General features: G+C 38.0%; 1 protein-coding gene across 1 annotated transcript in view; it reads right to left on the bottom strand.

The window, feature by feature from the left end:
* Positions 1 to 7,084: 7,084 nt before the first annotated feature.
* Positions 7,085 to 18,406, bottom strand: part of NHLRC2 (NHL repeat containing 2) — a 40,718-nt gene continuing 29,396 nt past the window's right edge. The window contains exons 7-11 of the mRNA XM_084903655.1: positions 17,629 to 17,860; positions 16,549 to 16,671; positions 15,474 to 15,680; positions 13,743 to 13,968; positions 7,085 to 9,175 (exon numbers count right to left, since the gene is read on the bottom strand). Coding sequence (XP_084759781.1) covers positions 8,919 to 9,175; positions 13,743 to 13,968; positions 15,474 to 15,680; positions 16,549 to 16,671; positions 17,629 to 17,860 — 1,045 coding nt within the window. The 3' untranslated portion in view covers positions 7,085 to 8,918. The remainder of the gene's footprint in view (positions 9,176 to 13,742; positions 13,969 to 15,473; positions 15,681 to 16,548; positions 16,672 to 17,628; positions 17,861 to 18,406) is intronic.

Below are 18,406 nucleotides of genomic sequence, written 5' to 3'. Positions count from 1 at the left end.
ACTCTAGGCCCGAAACGTAGTGAGGGTGAACGTCTCAGCATAAATCAGTGACATGGCTGCGATGAAAAGGACGATGTCTCAGAGGAAGTGGCTCTGGCAGAACATCTAACATGAAAGGAACTCTTGGAAACAGCGCAGCGTTGAAAGCACAGAGGTTAAGTGTTAGCTGAGGCGAACTTGGAGTGCGACTGTTTGCCAGGGCAGGGGAGGGAGCACTTGCTGTCTCACACATTCTATGAGGGAAGCGAGCATTGCTCCAATACCCTTGGAGAGTTTTCTTTCAAAGAAATAAAAACTTCAATTCTCAATATCTGTACCTTTCTAAGTTAGAGTGTACTAACTAGTAGCTTCATTTTGTTTGCATTTCCCATACATTTGTAATGGACAGTTCTCAATATTTTCACAAACATTTTTAAAGGTCCCAGAATAATCATCCTGTCCTCCCATTGATCAAGATGGCTTTGCAGCTTCAGCGGTACCATCATTCATGGTCATTTCTGTGCAAAGCAAGTACCATCTCTGTAGGTATTTGTATGAACAAATATGCACATGGATAGGGCTGTTGTGTTTTACTGGAAGTTGCTTTTGACCCTCTTCACCTTCACTCATTTTGTGCAGCCCCCCTCCCCCCCCTCCGGCTTTAGCAACTGCGAGTCTGTTCCGTGAATCTACGTGCTCCAAGTGTTTTAGATCCCCATCCCTGTGCTCCTTTATTTCTTCTGGCATTTTTGTATTGTTTTTATGTGGTCTTTAGTTCCTTTCAAATTCTGGGTCCTGTTAAGTGGAGCTCTACTTTGTGTTTTTTTTTTTTTTTCTTCAAACGTTCCCAATACCATTTCCTGAAAAGAGCACTTTTTCCAAATGTTTTCAGAAACATCTATGGTAACTATGATTGATTTTATTTTGAGTTATTTGCTTGCAGAGTTGCAGAGGTTTTATTTTAAGCTAAGTATTAATGCTCATTTCCACAAACATTCAAACAAGAAATCACCACTTCCAGGTTTCTAAGCAGTAAAATTATCTCATAGTTTACTTAAAAAGCATACTGAAAAACAGAAACATGGCTTTAGAGAGAAAATATTTAATGTTTCATGGAAAAAATGTACAAAGCTTTAGAAAAGGGCTACTAGGCCTCAGTGTACAGCATAAGCACATTCTCGTTTCCACAGTCACGTTTTACACTCTGACTCCGTGACAGAGGCCACAGTGCACTCGTTCCAAACAATCTGCTATAAACACAGGTAACTTGAAAAAGTCATTGAAAATAGTCTTGAAATGAATGTAGAAATACAGTGTTGTATAAAAATATATTAATCTGGCTACACGAAACGCTTAAAAAATGCAAACCAAGTAAATTCTTTTAGAACTAGACCATGTCTAGAAATATCAATATATGTCCTAGTAAATTGGATTTTCATTGCATTTTTCATCTTTGGAAAAAAGAATAAATATAATCAAACCTTTGGAATGACAGGCATGAAATGAAGTCAGCACAGCAAACCAACTCTATTCTCAGAAATAAAACCACAACGTTATCAACACAAAAGAGAAGCATTTGTCTTTAAAATTGGACAAATTGATGAGTTGTTACAATTGGAAAGTAATTATATGTCACACAGAAAATATGGATTTGTCAATAATCCACATGCCAAGCAATGACAGCAATTAAAACATTTCTAAGCTGACCCTCAATGGGCCCTTACAGTAAGAATTTAACATTTTTTTTGTTAACCTACCTAAAATATAATCAGGAAGGTATACCTCAAAATAGAGAGAAATGAATCTCCAAATCACATAGGATATTTTTCCTTGGAAAACAGATATTAGGAATTCTAGGAAAAAAAACTGACCACAGCAAAATCTTGCTATACCTGTTATTTCTGTAACCACAGTTCTTTAGCGAAACTTCCATAGAAACTACTGTTGGTTTTAAAGAGAGGAAGCCTTAGGTGTGGAGAGCAAGTGGCTGGCTATTTCTTTACCGGTAAATTTGGATGCTGAATATCAGACGCATGCATGAACAAAACATTTCTACTGTATACACACAAAACCCGTTAGCGTTTTGAACAGTGTCATGAGCACAGCAATGAACACCATGTACAGATTTACAGAACCAATGGGTTTCTGCCGGGACTCAGAGCGACTACAGACCACAGGTTCCAAAAATAGCAGACTGTTTCATGACAGAGCCCTACATCTTCAGAGAGGAACGTCCTATTTTTATCCTTCATCACCACCATTTATCAACTCATGTTTTCTCCGACATACCTTAACATTTGTCACGAGCAGAGCATGCTAACGAATCATAAAAACAATGTTTCCATCGAGCCTACTTAAATCTGAGAGCTAGTTTTTCTCTCCCCATCAGTACGATGAGGTCTTATCTTGCTTTATTTCGAATGGAAACACATAACAAAGTATGTGAAAAGCAAAAGGTGGTTGATCGTTTGCCCATCTGACTCAAGTTTCAAATTTTTTTTTTTCAGTTTCAAATTTTGCATGTTAAAAAAAATCTGACAATTTTGCTGAGCTCCGTGTTACTGTACAACCGGACTGAAAGCTGCTGCTTAGGGGAAGAATTCGTGCCACACCCGGGCAGTTACAGAAGCGCCCGAGCACGGGTTTAGCTGCTGGCGTGGTGCTTTCCCGTGTGGGTGCGGGTACAGGCTGGAAGGGCATTAGAAATACTTATGATTCCTTTTTTTTTTTTGGTTGTTGGAGCCTTCAACAGGATGGAACGTCCTTTGGTACGTAGACTTGAGAGGGACATGCCAGCAAAGAGGAGGGACACCCCAAACAATGAATACCTGTAACTAGGCAAACACTCCTCAACAGTGTCTAGGGCTTTCGCTTTCCAACTCCAGCCCTGAAGATAATTCAACTGAGTCAGCCATGGAAGGGGTCCGGCAGAGGCTGCCTCCGGGCCTGGCCCCAAGGCTCTGTGGTCAGACTTCTCACAGCCAGAGGCAGCCAGGCCCACCCGCAGTCTAGCACAGGGCCAAGGCCGGCTGGGCATGTATACACGTGGGGCAGATTAGCTGAGCCCCTAACTTTTAACACCATTGGTTATAGTACCCTTTTGCAAGGAAATGGGGAAAAACAGAACTTTTATTTAGGACAAGAGTGACTTATGGTAAGTGTGAATTCTTTATTTAAATTCCTTATTTATGTGCTGCGGGAAGAGGAGAAGAGGAGCGAGAAGAGGAGGAATCTTGGTGACTAACAGTGAGAAGGGAAATTCTACTGCTAAAGAATGACATTACCCCTTTAAGTTGATGTACAGTTTCTTGTGGATTGTAGAAATAAGGTTCAGCAAAATTAACAAATTCTAATATTACTTAAATGAGCAAACTAACAATGAAAAGATGTTTCTGTTTTTGTACCTGCATGGCAATGAATCATTTGTTCCATTCCTTTAAGCTGGAATAATAGGCTGGCTGGGGAGAACACGACTGCAATGGAATTGCATCTACCTGAGTCACTGTTGGGAGGAGGGGGTCTGCATACCACAGGGTAAGCAGACCTTTGTGTGTGTCAACAGATTGGCCAAATATTATGCTTCTAGAGCTCACTCTGCTTATTAAAACAAAATTTCCTTAAATATAAATGAGTATTTTGGGCTTGAGGCAGTTCTGTGCATGAATTCAGTTAAATTTTATGGTAAGGTTTTATAATCACCTTTTGAAGACCAATTAGAATGATATTGTTGGAATACTGAAAAGCTGTTTAATCCTTTAATACAATCACCTGCCAAGAAAAAAATCTGGATTTAAGAAAGAATGATGAGAAAATCTTTTGGGGGACAACATTTACACAGATTGTTCCAAACTCTGAAGGATGAGTGATAATGAAAAACCCCAAAAGCTAAAATATATATAAATTTTAGAGAAGGGAAAGGGGGAGATAGAAACATCAATGATGGAAGAGAATCACTGATCAGCTGCCTCCCGCACACCCCCAGTGGGGATCGAGCCTGCAATCCAGGCATGTGCCCTTGACCAGAATCAAACCTGGGACCCTTCAGTCTGCAGGCTGCCACTCTATCCACTGAGCCAAACCCGCTAGGGCTAATTTAAATTTTAAAACCAATCATCACTAGGATTTTTTGGGTTCTTTGGATTGATTAGTTACTAGACATAACTATGAAAGATTTGTATTTACGACAACTTTGAGCGGCAATACAGCCTCTTCCCAAATGGGGGATCTATTATGTTTGTGTAAGGGCTTATAACTTCCTTGTGTCTCTATTTCCCTACCAGGGAAATAAGAAAAAATATTACCTCTCTCATAAGTGGTTGTGAAAATTAAATGAGATAATACATATAAAGCACTTAGAAAAGTGCCAGGAAAGTCAGCAGTTATCCTTATTTACTTAAATACTGCAAAAGGCTTAAAGCATTCACAGAGGAAACAAGTACTTCTAATTGCTCAGTTTGTTCTCACTCTACATCTAGGAGTAGCGCTAGGAATGAGGAGACCCGTGTCCAAATAAAAGACCCACCCATCACCCCTGTTCAGTCATTGGCGCCAGGCACTGCTGCAGCCTCAGGCATGTCTGGGGGATCTGACCTTCCTATGCCACTGACATTCCTATGCTGCAAAATGGACATGACACCTACTTGTCTGATTCCTTAGGCTACCTGGAAGCTCATCTGAGGCAAAAGGCATGAAGATTTTGAAGATTTTGTAAAGCACCATCCATAGTATGTTACAAGGATGTGGTCTGGGTGAGTATGTCTAGACCCTCTCAAAGAAAGTTTATGACTCAGTTCTAGAAGGTCTTTAAAATAAAAATTAAATTGCAGCTATGTTTCTTTATAATTATAGATTATAAAATAGTAATATACTTTAGTATAAAACTGGATTTCTCATTTTGAATCCCAACTCTGGTGAATATTAACACATCAAATAGTTGGTAGAGAAATAGTTTAGAAATTGTGGTTGCAGAGACAATGTCAAGTCATTTGTTTACGGTCATAAGTTATTACTACTAACTAAATCAATAATTAACAGCTTTATTAACTACTAAATGCTTTACAAACACTATTTCATTGGATCCTTAGAGCAGCCCCAGGAGGCAGGGGTAGTAGCCCCATTTTATAGGGTTAAATCCAGTGACTGCAAAGTTCCTGCTCTTAACCACTACATTCTACAATACTACACAACAAAACACCAGCAGAAAAAGCCACAATCACTTCTGTCTTCACGAATCACATACTTAGAACTGGTAGATCCAAGAACACTAAACTATGTTTTAATCTTTGGTAAGAAAAGTTATTATATAATAAGTGCTTACAATTTAGCTCATTTAAAATCTTTCAAAAACATTTCCAGTTGTTTTTTAAATAACACATTGTTTACTGAAAAAAAAAAGAATGCCATAAATAATTCCACCATTCAGGAAAACTAAGTTGACATAGTCCCTCTGCATATATTTTTATGCAATTGTGAACTATGGAATTTAGGTGATTTGTTATTGTTGTTAAACCTCACCTGAGGATATTTTTGTGTTGATTTTTAAAGAGAGTGGAAGGGGAGAAACAGACAGAGAAGTAGAGGAAGAGAGAGAGAAAGAGAGAAAAATAGCAATGTGAGATGCACGCTGATTGGTTGTCTCCTGCACTCATCCCAACCAGGGCACTTGAGGTACATGTCCTTGACTGGAATAAAACCTGGGAAAACTTTAGTCCACAGGCCGACGCTCTATCCACTGAACCAAACCAGCTAGAGCAGAATTTAGTTGATTTTTTATGATGATTCTTAAATATGATGCCAATATAGTGGTTAGATTGAACATTTTTAAATTGGCAGATATAAACTAAGGGTAACTTTTATATAAGCAGACAATTATTATATTATAGCAATAGTATTATCAATATTTTTCCTAACTTTTTAACTATGGAGAAACAAGCAGAAAATGTCTTATTTCAGTATTAGAGCTCAAAACTATATTGACCATAAGAGAAACTTATGTGAGAAATTCCTGAGTTGATCTTTGTATCTGTGTGTGTATGTATACACACACATACATATATACATATACAGACACACTCATCCACACATATTAAACCCTTTTTGTAGCTTTAAGATTTATCGTTTTCTCCAGCCTGACAATACTATAACTAAATATATTATTACAATAGTTAAGGAGAATTTGTTTTTTTGGTTTTTTTTTACCATTGAACTTTGCCAAAGTTATAGGTGATTAAACTATCAACTTTCCCCTTGTGAATAGTTGTTAAATATTTGCTTGAGAAAACATATTCAAGATTAGCAAAACTCTTCAGGGATCATATCAATCCAAAGTATAAATGCAGAAAAAAAAATTCTACCATTTGTGAAATGCTATAAATAGTGGCAAACCAATAGAATAATTTACGGAAAAGATTCCAGGTATTATGTCAAAGTGTTTGTAATGCCACTCCCCTGGCACTGTGATTAAGGTGACTTATACCACCATCTCTGGATATCATCATTTATGCAGGAGAAAAGCAAAAGTTAAAAATATACATATTCCTATAGTAAATAGAAGGCAGACAAGGATCAAGAAATTTAAAAAAATAAACCTTCTCATACTTCCTCTTATATAAGAGGTTTATGTTAGTCACAAATTCTAGGAAGCTATTTATATTGCTTTAGTATGATTTGCAAAAAATCCTACTAATCATATAAATAATAATTGGAATGTGAAAAAACAATGCAGGCTGGTAGCTGGGTAATAATAAGAATGTTCATTAAAACTGTACTTTGAAAGTCAAGAAATACTAACCTAAAACACTGTCTAGACAAGTATTTGATAGTCTCAAAATATTTTTGGGTTTTTAACGTAGATAAAAATGCATATGTGTGTTTGTGTACAATATTAAAAAATTATTAGCAGATATCTTTGAATTATCAAGTTAAAATTGTATAAACTTATATTAGAGAGTGAAACTGTTTATATCTTAAATAGGAAAAGATAAAGTAAAAATATTCTCATCCTATCCAACTGGCATTGAGTATTATAATCAAATGATATTAAAAAAAAAAAATAGCCATGGCCTATTTGCCTTTTATTATAGAAGTTATTTTGTTTTTTTATTTTGAGGAAAGGTTTATGAACCTAAAACACTGTCTAGACAAGTATTTGATAGTCTCAAAATATTTTTGGGTTTTTAATGTAGGTGAAAATGCATATGTGTGTTTGTGTACAATATTAAAAAATTATTAGCAGATATCTTTGAATTATCAAGTTAAAATTGTATAAACTTATATTAGAGAGTGAAACTGTTTATATCTTAAATAGGAAAAGATAAAGTAAAAATATTCTCATCCTATCCAACTGGCATTGAGTATTATAATCAAATGATATTAAAAAAAAACAGCCATGGCCTATTTGCCTTTTATTATAGAACTTTTTTGTTTTTTATTTTGAGGAAAGGTTTATGAGGTAATTACAAACATAATTCTTTACATTTCTACCTCTCTTTAAATAGCATTAGCAGGTTACTAATGAAGTCAAAGTCCTGATCTGTGCATTTCCTTACTGCGGAGATGTAGGTATCCTGAATAAAGAAGAGGTAGGACGTTCAATTATATTCCAAAAAATGTAAGAAAATAGGTAGATGGTGGTGCTTAAAATATTATATTTCAAATTTAGCACTGTTTTTGAAGGGAGGAAAGGCATACTGTCTATAAATATTTATTGAATGTGGTTCATCTGATTTAAAAAAAAAGCTTGCAAGCTGATTAAACCACAAACCTGTTGAATCAGTTTTTAGTAAAAATAAGAATAGGCTTTGAAATAGTTATAAAGAGAAATTACAATAAAAAAACTTTCAACATTTTTTGGGATTAAAAAAACCCAAGTGTTATCAAATCCCTGTATGTTTCAACCTTAACATTTTAAAGAGTAACGTATTAGGATATACTATACATATTAATAGCATGAAAGTGCATTACATGGAAAATCATTTTGAAGACTTAGAATTTTAAAAAACATCACAATAAATGATCGTTTACTTCAATTCTGAATATACAATAGGACCTGAAAATACCGGAACCCAACAAACCTGCGTTTAATGCCTATATTATGTGAATTTCTAAAACACACAGACCATGTATACCAGATTCAGCTGTCACAATTTTTTATCATTAAAAAATATCACAGGAATGCGGCCCTAAGTCCTTTCTCCTGGAAAGCCCTATTTCTGAGGACTCGTTCATTGCCTGGTAAGGCTGTTCATTGAGAAAACAGTTAAGGGAGTGAGTCTTTATGTCCTTAGAGACTTTTCTGTATAGAGTTGTAAGGCATTAATAATGGTAAGTTAGAAGAGCAAGTAACATAATAAAAATAGATATTCTCTTTTCAACGTATTTTCACTGAGAAAACCCCAGAAGAGAACAAAGGACACATATACCATCCAGGTCCTCTAAGCTCCTACTCTGAGGACAGAGTTTTGGGGGAGGGAAGGCTAGAACAGACCTTATGCCCTGAATGTCAGGTGTCCTTATACAAACAGTGGACTGGATCTCGGATATTCTTTAAAGTTATTGTGAAATTACACATTTAGATGTGCTGCTTGCTATTAATAAAGGTAGAAAAAGTTAGTTAAAACACTTAATGTCATTACTGTTATCAGCAAGCATTGCAAATTATCTCATGATAATATTCTGTAAGTGTGGACTTAAGTCGTGTGCCAAATAGCAGCATGGATAACCGTGGTTCAGATGACCGTCAGTGCATAGTTGGTACAGCCAGAATGAAGGAGTTTGCTTATAATAAATAATTAAATAAGGAGCATAGCTGTACTTTACTATCAGCTGCTAGAACTGAGAGTGGGTGTCCAGAGGCAGGAGTGAAGTTTCTTGGTCATAAGTTACAGTGACAGTGAGGATGAGGAACAGACGGTGGTGGAGACGGGTTGCTAGCTAGCTTGCTAGAACGCATACTTGAGCTCTACTGGAGCTGTGCAGCCTTGCTGGGCATCGGTGATCTGTAAAGGCTGACTGAACAAAACCCCCTTCATCATACAGGCACTGCTGTCTGCGCTGCAGTAATACAGAAACACGCTGACAGATACGACGGCTTCCGGTGACGAGCAGTCCCCAGGAACCTGCAGTGAGATGGTTGGTTGATCGGCGATGCTCTCTATTTCGCCAGATGGCACCTGTCCTTGAAGAAGCCATTCATTGCCTACGAGGTAAAAAGGTAAATTATTAAGACTCTAAAAGAAAGATAAAAATATAAAAACTACAAAAAAAATCAGGGAATACAAATGTATTAACTCTGCAGTGACTTGCAAATTAAGATTGTAATACATTATTGACTATCAAAAGGTAATAATAAAAAATAACACTATTTTAGAAATAAGTAATACTGCATATATTATTCTAATGTAAAAGCTGAGATTATGTCTACCTCCTTATCACATAAAACTCTTCCAAGATTTAAATACATAGATGTACATAACAGAAATCTAATAAACTACTAAAAACTTTAATCTTCTAGTATTTAAAAGCTTTAAGTTTAAATGTCTTTATTCATCTAGTGCCTTCTGTCAGAAGGAACACATGCATAGCCCTGAGGAAGCACGTGCTTGCAGACATTCAGCTTTAGAGGGGGTCAGAGATGAAGGGCCAGCAGCTGGGAAGTGCAGGGCGTGCTTCCCTGACATCTTAAGTAGGATACAATGAGCGTAATCCAATGACTGACCGACTGGCTCCTGAAAAAATGCAGCAGTGAGGAGGTTCTGGGCCTACTCTTGAGCTTTCCTGTCTCTTTCTTTTGGCCTCAGGATGAGCCAACACTCAGAGCACCTGTCTTTATTGGTCCTCTCCATCTCTTCTTTAGTTTACTCCATCTGTTATTCTGTTGACTAATATATCAAACTTGAGAAAAACATGTCAAATAAGAGTAAGGAGAAGGGAAAAGGTAAGAATCTAAAGAGTTAAATCCAGAGTTCTTATGCAGGAACTTTTAAACAATTATTTAAAAATGATCTTTAAATTACTTTGGCCGCCTTTATTTCTGAACTGAGGAGTATGTTTTATTTTATTGAATGTTTGATTTTGCTAAACAGCAGGCTGGTGGGAAACTTCTTATATTTTAAATCAAAGAGCAAAGTAAACTGGGCCTTTTATAATAACTAATTCTTTTTTAGAATATACTTTGTTTTTTTACAGAGAGGGAGAGAAAGAGGAATAAAGAGTTAGAAACATCGGTGAGAAATATTCAGCTGCCTCCTGCACACTCCTCACTGGGGATGTGCCCTCAACTAAGGTCCATGCCCTTGACCGGAATCAAACCTGGGACCCTTCAGTCTGCAGGCCGACACTCTATTCACTGAGCCAAACTGGTGAGGGCTTAATACCTAATTCTTGAAATAAAACACCGAAAATGTTTCTTTAGATATTTCTCAGATATGTCACATGTGCGATTTGTGAAGTTATAATAAGCTAGTGGTGCTTTGTTTTTATGCTTGTTTTTTTTTGTTTTGTTTTTGCTTAAAGACTTCACATACGCTGAAACTACGATTATACAGACAAACATTTAAAAATAAATGATTGTCCTTAAATAACTGGCCAAGAAGAAAAAAATGTCCTTTAATCGTAGGTGTACAAATGTACCCTATAAAATAATTTCCAAAAATCTTCTTTGCTCCTATACAATAAAAATGGAACCGATATTTTAGACACGTGATAAAATAGCTAAGAATGTGCTCTATAAACTACCTCACTTTCCTTTAATACCATCCCTATCTATATTCCAATGAATCAACATTAATTTGTGTGTTTGACAAAGTAGAGTTCAACATGTCAATATCCTCTTTTAAAAATCAACACACTGGTCTATATTTCACACAGAGAAGTTAAACTAGCAGTGATCTCCAAATGATGCAGTGCTTTCAAACCAATGGACACAGGCAGAGCAGCTAAACTGGCCGTTGAGAACTTGTCTGAACTATGGAGGCCTGGGTAGCAGTAAAATGTATTTTCTGTCTGCAAAGCCAGCGCCAAACACCCTCCTCGCACTGCAGGATTCAGCCCTCTCTGGGGTGGGCAGTAGGGAGATGGCTTCCCCACAGGCTCAGACACCCCAGAGCCAGGTTCTCAAGTTGGAACCCAGCAGTCCCTCCTGGCTAGCCTACCAAGATCTCTGTTCTCTTGGTGTGGACTCCACGTGGCTTGTTCAGAACAGTAGCTGCCGCCTGAGAATGTACCAAGGTAAGAAGGCACAGAGCCTGGATCTGGGTAACGCACAGAAGAAAAGTGTGTGAGAGGGCAAGAAGGAGGAGGGTCAGGGAGGAAATGGAAGATTGAGTGAGAACGTGTGAAAGAGCGTGGGAGACTAGGACAGAGGAAGATCATGAGAGACAAGAAGTCAGCATTTAGTTCTGGACAATTAATTTTAAAGTAAAATATTAGGGCCCAGTGTATGTTAGAGACGAGAGAGCACGGCTGTAAGGCAGGCAGGTCTCTGATTCCTTACTATAAATTGATAAGTTCACACTGACTGAAATACATATTAAAATCTTCACCTAACTAATTTATAGTAACTTAGTACTTTGAAAATAGGCTCAAACAAGAAGTATTCTTAGATTAAAATGATACAAATTATTAGCCTGGATCCTGCTCATAGTAATTCATTTGTTTTCAATTACACATCCTCCAAAAGTGTATTTTTCTACTTGAATGGCATACTTTTAAAATATGGCTTTGGAACCTGTTTTATAGTAGGAAGCGAGTAATGGAGCATAAATTCTGTCTGGCATCTCTAAAGAAGAAAATGTGGCTTCCGGCTTAAGTCAAGCCTTAATGATACTATTGAAATAAACAGCAATTTGAAAGCTCTAAAACATTTGATAGATGCTATCTTGAAAAGCAAAAGATAAAACCACCAAAGAACTGAATTGGAAAGAGCTCATGTCATGTTACTTCAGTGAAATGTAAGCATGTTTTTAAAAACATATACTCAAGGGGAAAATCAACTTAATTCTTTAGAACAGAACCTGTGAGAGTCTATTATTACTGAAAGGCACAGTGGCAAACACAATTAATACTGGATAAGGACTCCAGAGACACACGTGGATGGCACATGACCTGCCACTGTAGCATATCTGCTTATAACACTAAACACTCACCTGCACTGCCTGTACCCGATGGCTATACTTGGCTGGAGAGAACAGCCTCCATGTGGCTAGTCTGGCTTTCCATCCATGATGGGTAGCCTCCAGCTATTCAGCAATCACAATGCATTTCCTTGGTGTACTCACCCTTCCATCTTCCTGGATGACCCTCTTCTCTCTTCAAACCGCCAAAACCTTCTCCCCTCCCACTCCCTCTCAGTTGATGGCCCGTGCTTCCCAAGAAAACAGAAGCATCAGAAAAGAGCCTCCACAAGCACCTACCCTCCACAGCTCTGGGTCACACATGGGGCCTTCTCTCCTAACTGTGAGAATGTCCACAATCTACTTGTGCACCTGGTTCCGTCCCCTCTCAAATCCTAAAGGATAGCCACCACATCTCATTAACGCTTTCTCTATTGGATCTTTGCTATCAATAAACATGCTGTTCTCTAATTCCATCCCCTCTTCTAAGCAACTGCTCTATTTCCTCTTATCTTTGCAGCTAAACTCCCGAGATATTTGGATTTGTTCTCTCCATTTTTCCTTCTATTCTGTTTTCACCTGCATCATTCTGAAAGGCTCTCAGAGGACATCAGCTAACTCTCTAGCATTAAATCGATGATCAATTCTTAGTCTATCTTACCTGATCTGTTAATAACTCTGGACGCAGCTGGACATTCTCTGGGTTTTGCTCCTGCTTGCTTCCCTGGTCCCTCTCCTCCCTCTGCGCTCTGCATGTTGGAATCTCTAGCAGAGTGCCACTCCAGGATAGTCTGTGGACTGTTACTCATCCACAGACCATGAGGTAAGTACGGACACTGAGAGTAAGGTTTAGAAACTTTCACAACATCCAAATGGGTAACCGGTGGGACTTTGAACTTTTTTTAAAAAAAAAATGAAATCAATTTTTAGGGCTAGTTTGAGGGAGTATTTCCGGCATATAAGACAACTTTTGAAACGAAAAAAAGTCAACCGAAAATCGGGGGGGGCAAAAGACCAAAATTGCACAAAAATTACCTGCAGATCTTGAGGGCAAAGTAAGTCTTTTCTTTGAAGTGGGGGGTAGTCTTATATAGCGAATATAGGCCTAAACCTATGTTTTAACTATAAAATTAGGGGTCGTCTTATACGCCGGAAAATACGGTAGCACAATGGAATCCAAAGACAAAACCAATTATAAGCAGAACTGGGTTAAAATTCCATTCAGGACCTAATTCCATATATGTCCTTGAGCATTTACCATAATTAACATCAGTAGTTATTATAATCACTTTATCTCTTTGAGCCATCAGTCTCTTTATAATAAAAGGTGCCTTTCACAGCTCTAACATTGGATGACCTATCGTTCTGAGACCACAGAGGTCAGCCTCAGGTGATGGATTTGCCTACTAGCAAATGCAGGCAACTATGACTGAGTAATTTTGGATGAGTTACACTGCTCCTTAATAAAAGAATTTCAGACTAAAGAAAACTGCTAAGGAAAACTGCTAAAGTAGGGTTAGGTCTAGATCTATTTTGTCACAAGACTTCCCTCGAATGTTGCCCAACTAGAGAGTAAAAATACCATATACAAATGAGAAAGATTAAGCATCAAGAATTTATGGAATAGTTGCACTTGCAAGATTATTCCCATACCTTCAGCCGTTAGAAACCAGCAACTGGGTGCCCCTTCAGTGAGCTTTGTTCCTGATGGGAGGTCTAATCTCAGCTGGAACTGCAGAGTCTGTCCCGGAGATGCAGCCACGGGGGAGAGTTGAACGGCTGGAGCTGATTTTGGTAGTTTGGGTACTGTTTGTTTTTCTGCTTTTTCTACTAGGAACGGGCCATCTACCATAGCATTTCCAGAGCTGAAGATTGGGAGCTAGGAAATAAGAAAAATTGTTTATTCAAGCACAGGTACTTTAAAATAATTGTAGAGGGAGAGTTTATTTTTAGACTTCAGGCTGAAATGAGGTTCAGAAATATATTTTGTTTTGACAAAAAAATTACCAATACTTATGATTGAAACAGAATTAATTGTTCAATGTTTAAAATTAAATTATATCAATTTAAACTTAGTGGATATAATATACATAATAATCGTATGCAATAAAAGGCTAATATGCAAATAGACCAGATGGCGGAACAACTGGTTGCTGTAACGTGCGCTGACCACCAGGGTGTGTACGGAACATGAGCATTGGCTGCAGTGGGATGGTGGAGCGAGCCTCTAGTGGTTACTAAAAATTCTTTGCTCCCGTGCGGCGCAATCCCACCCAGCGCTCGCATCTGCTGCCAGTGCCGGCCCCCATCACTCAGCACTTTCAGCGGGTGCTAGCAGTGGCTGCTGGCCCTGATCGCCCCTGAGGGCTTCTCCACCTCCCCCTGCTCCTGAGGGGTGATCAGAGCAGCAGCCACCACTCACACCCACTGACAGTGCTGGCCCTGCTTGCACCAGCCCCAATTGCACCATGCCGTCAGTGGGTGTGAAAGGGGCTGGTGCCATCAGCGTGTGGGAGCAGTGGCAATGGGAGCAGAGTGGGGCTGCCTGCAGATGGGGCCAGGGGCTGCAGCAGGAGGGGTTGGGCAGGGGTACGGAGGATGGGCTGAGATCCACCTTGTGCCTACCGTAGCCTCATGGCCCACAGTTCCTTGCAAAGTGCATGAATTCGTGCATTGGGCCCCAGTCCTCTTATAATTTTCATTGCCAACTGTATGATGCCATTCTTATATCAGATATGTGTCACAAGAATTACATGCTTTGAAATTACATGCTTTAAAATAAAAACAAATTGTCATCATAACATACCTTGGAAATTCCTAGAATTTTAGGAAAAATAAACACTTGCATTTTTTTCAGGCAAATGTGATACACTCAGGGGGAACTTAAGAATTTTATTGGAGACCATGTTTTTAATCTTTAAAAACTGATGAGAACTTCTATCTTATTTTCAATGTCTTGAGAAACATGGCTTCTAGAGCTTCCTTTGGAAGACTATTTTGTAATGGATTCACCATAGGAAACAATTATATGCTAATTTAAGAATCATTAAAAATAAGACTGAACAACCCAACCCACACAGTATGTGAGGGTAATTGTATCAGTGTGTCCACATATTTAAAAACAGAGGAGCCTTTTTTCCCCCCTCCTTTTCTGAAAGTTCAAATTCTTTCCAACTCCCAGTATCTTTCTCAAACACTCTGGCACAATGGAATTTTCTCTTAAAAAATAATATGATATCCTTGAGAGAGACATTCACGTACTCCTCTACCTACATGCTTCACTTTCACCACGGCAGGCAGACTAACCAAAAGTGCAGTCAGTGCTGAAGATCTTAGAGTTACTCATAAAATGGTACCATTAAGGTATACTTTAAGATTACTTACCACAGAAATCGTTTTGGTTTCTAAATCCATCACTTTAATCTGATGATTATTCGTGTCTGCTACATAGAGTAACTGGCCATTCTCTCCAATACACAAGCCTCCTGGTTCATTAAAGGTTGACTGGGTAAAACTGGAACTGACATTACTTGCATCTCCAGTTCCTGCTAATGTTGTACACTGTTTTGTTTTTGGATCCACAACTTTAATCTAGAAAGAAAAAAATCAGATACCTGAAACTCAAGATCATGTTTGTAGTATGGAAAAGTACAGTGTCAAGCAAGCCAGAGAATTTCTGATTAGTATTCTTAAAAAAAAGAAAAAAAAATCATAGAAAAATAGGCATTTCTACATTTTCTTGAAAAAGCCAAACATTCAAATTATAGTCTCAGGGAAGAGCTGAAAACTATGTAAAATCCCTAGTTATATCTTACCCTCTGGAAGAAAACTTAAAAAAATTTCATCCAAGTTTCAAATGTTATTCTTTTATCTCACAATGGGATATGGTTGGACTGACTTCTCATGAGCATCTAACATTGGCTAAGGATTTGATACTTATGTTAAACATAATGATTTCCTTTGTCACAATTGTATTAAATTTACAGTCTTTCATCACAAAATATCAATATTTATCTTCCACGAACTTTATAAAAAATAGAAATAGTTGGCTAAATGAAATGCTTTTAATTCTGTTTTAACAGAATTATTTGCTAATAGGTGCTACAACTATGCAACTAAAAAATGTTCATCTGTTAAATGACATATTAATTTCTGTGCTACTTACCTTCTCCTTATTTACTGACTTTATTACTAAGCAGCTTTGATAGGTTGCAATTCCCAATTTTGGCTATATCCATTGGAAGCATGTTTTATTTATTAGTCCTTTCCCCAGCTCAGAGTACCATCATACCCTTTTTGCAAAGAAAGGACCAAGAAAAGAGGTCTTATATATAGCTGTCAAAGACCGTCACTCCTCTTTATGTTTTAGAGTGGCAACTGTAGGAGGCTCACAGGGTTTTCAGCATTTTAAATACCACAGATGAAAAACAAGGTGTTACACAATTCTGTCAAGACTCACCTTGTGATTATACGAGTCTGCCACATAAAGTAAATTTCTTTTCTTGTCCCACGTTACTCCAAGGGGGTGCTGAAGCTTTGCACTGATTCCTACTCCATCAACATCACCAAAAGCAAATAAGTTCTTTTTTAAAAAAAGAAAAAAACACAGCACATATTAAAATTTCTACAGTGTTGTGTTAGCATACAAAGTGAAAATTAAGATGGCTATATATGCTACTTAAGTTAAAGGGGAAAAGATCTGATTTCATATAAATAGGGCTGGGCATTTGATTCAGACTAGAATAAAAATTATAGAATTTTGAGTTTATATTAATGTGTTGTACTTTATAGTTTTATTGACAATAATCACATATCTGGTCAGGAACAGGACAAGCTGACCAATTTGGTACTCTTTCCACCATCCTGCCAAATATCTAATTTACACTTTCTTCTTCTCTCAATAATAAACTAGAGGCCCAATGCACAAAATTGGTGCAAGGGGCTCGGCCCTCACAGCCCCAGCTTCATCCAGAAGGATGTCCGGAAGGTCATTCAGCTGACCAGTCTAATTAGCATATTAATTTTCCTTCTCTCTGAAGCCTGGACCTATACATATAAAAGGCTAATATGCAAAGTGTCCCCTCGGGAGTTCGACCGGGAGAATGGGAGTTCAACTGCTCACTATGACGTGTGTTGACCATTAGGGGTGGCACAGACATGGCAGGTGACCAGCGGCGGGGTGCAGGTGGCGAGGGGGGAGGAGGAGCCGGGGGAACCATGCACTAGCAGCATGTGGGCAGTGAGGGAAGGAGGTGGGGAACCGGATCAGCTCTGGTCGCCGGCCAGGCCTAGGGATCCTACCTGTGTATGAATTTCATGCACTGGGCCTCTAGTTTATACATAATAAACTGCAGTGAGTTTGCTTTTCTTACATGGTTTTGTGTTTCTTTATATTCACCTTTCCTTTGACTTGTCTTATACTTTAACCTATGGATAGGCCAAGAATGCTCTCTCCCCCCAATTTTATGAATTGTTCACAGTTCAGAAAAGTGCATGTTTGTAAGTGTCTGGGCACACTGTGCAGGAGGGATTTCATTACCATGGGATCTCTTTCTCCTCCTACAAGGTGCTTCACTGCTCCATCTTTCAGTGAAACGGTTCTCACAGTGCTGCTCTCACTGTCGGCTACAAACAAACAGCTCCAGGGATCTTCTGAGGCCAGAGAGAGACCTGAAGGTTGGGCAAAACCTGCCTTGTGAGGATATGCATTATTTCGATTTTCTTCATTTCCACTTCCAGCAAACCGAAGGCAGGTTCCTTTTTTTAAGTCACTGGAAAAGACAATTCATAGGTGAAATCAACATTGTTATATGTATCCAATTTAGTTATTAAACAAATAAATGTTAATGATGAAATCAATGGTGGTAAGCACTGTAAAAAATAAATCTATTGATCTTGGTTTGGTTAAATTGTGCAAGTCAGTTTTTACTGTAGTTTTACTAATTGTTAACTTATTTATCCACTGTGTAGGGACCTTTCTACATTTTTGACATACATAAAACAAAGTATTCTCAGTGGTCAGAAAATCCCTGACAAGGTTAGAATTATAAGAATAGTGATTATTTCATTGATCGGATAGATATTTTCCCCTCCAAATGGTCAGGGACAGGTACAGCTAGATCCCACTTTAACTTCTTGGAGTCATACAACGTTAGGTCCTGAAAGGGAATTAAAAAGATTATTGAATTATTTAAATTCGAGCTTTAAACTTGAATTTCCATTTTAAAACTTTTGTTTTCTTATACATAGTAGACTGAAAGATTACTTCAACAGACAACCAGCTCAAGCATTACTCACTTTAAGAAACAAATACAGGA

The sequence above is a fragment of the Pipistrellus hanaki genome (genome assembly GCF_964339955.1).
Source record: "Pipistrellus hanaki genome assembly, chromosome: 14".
Lineage (NCBI taxonomy): Eukaryota > Metazoa > Chordata > Mammalia > Chiroptera > Vespertilionidae > Pipistrellus > Pipistrellus hanaki.
The sequence above is the reverse complement of the archived record's forward strand: the minus strand, read 5'-3'. Positions and strand labels throughout refer to the sequence as shown.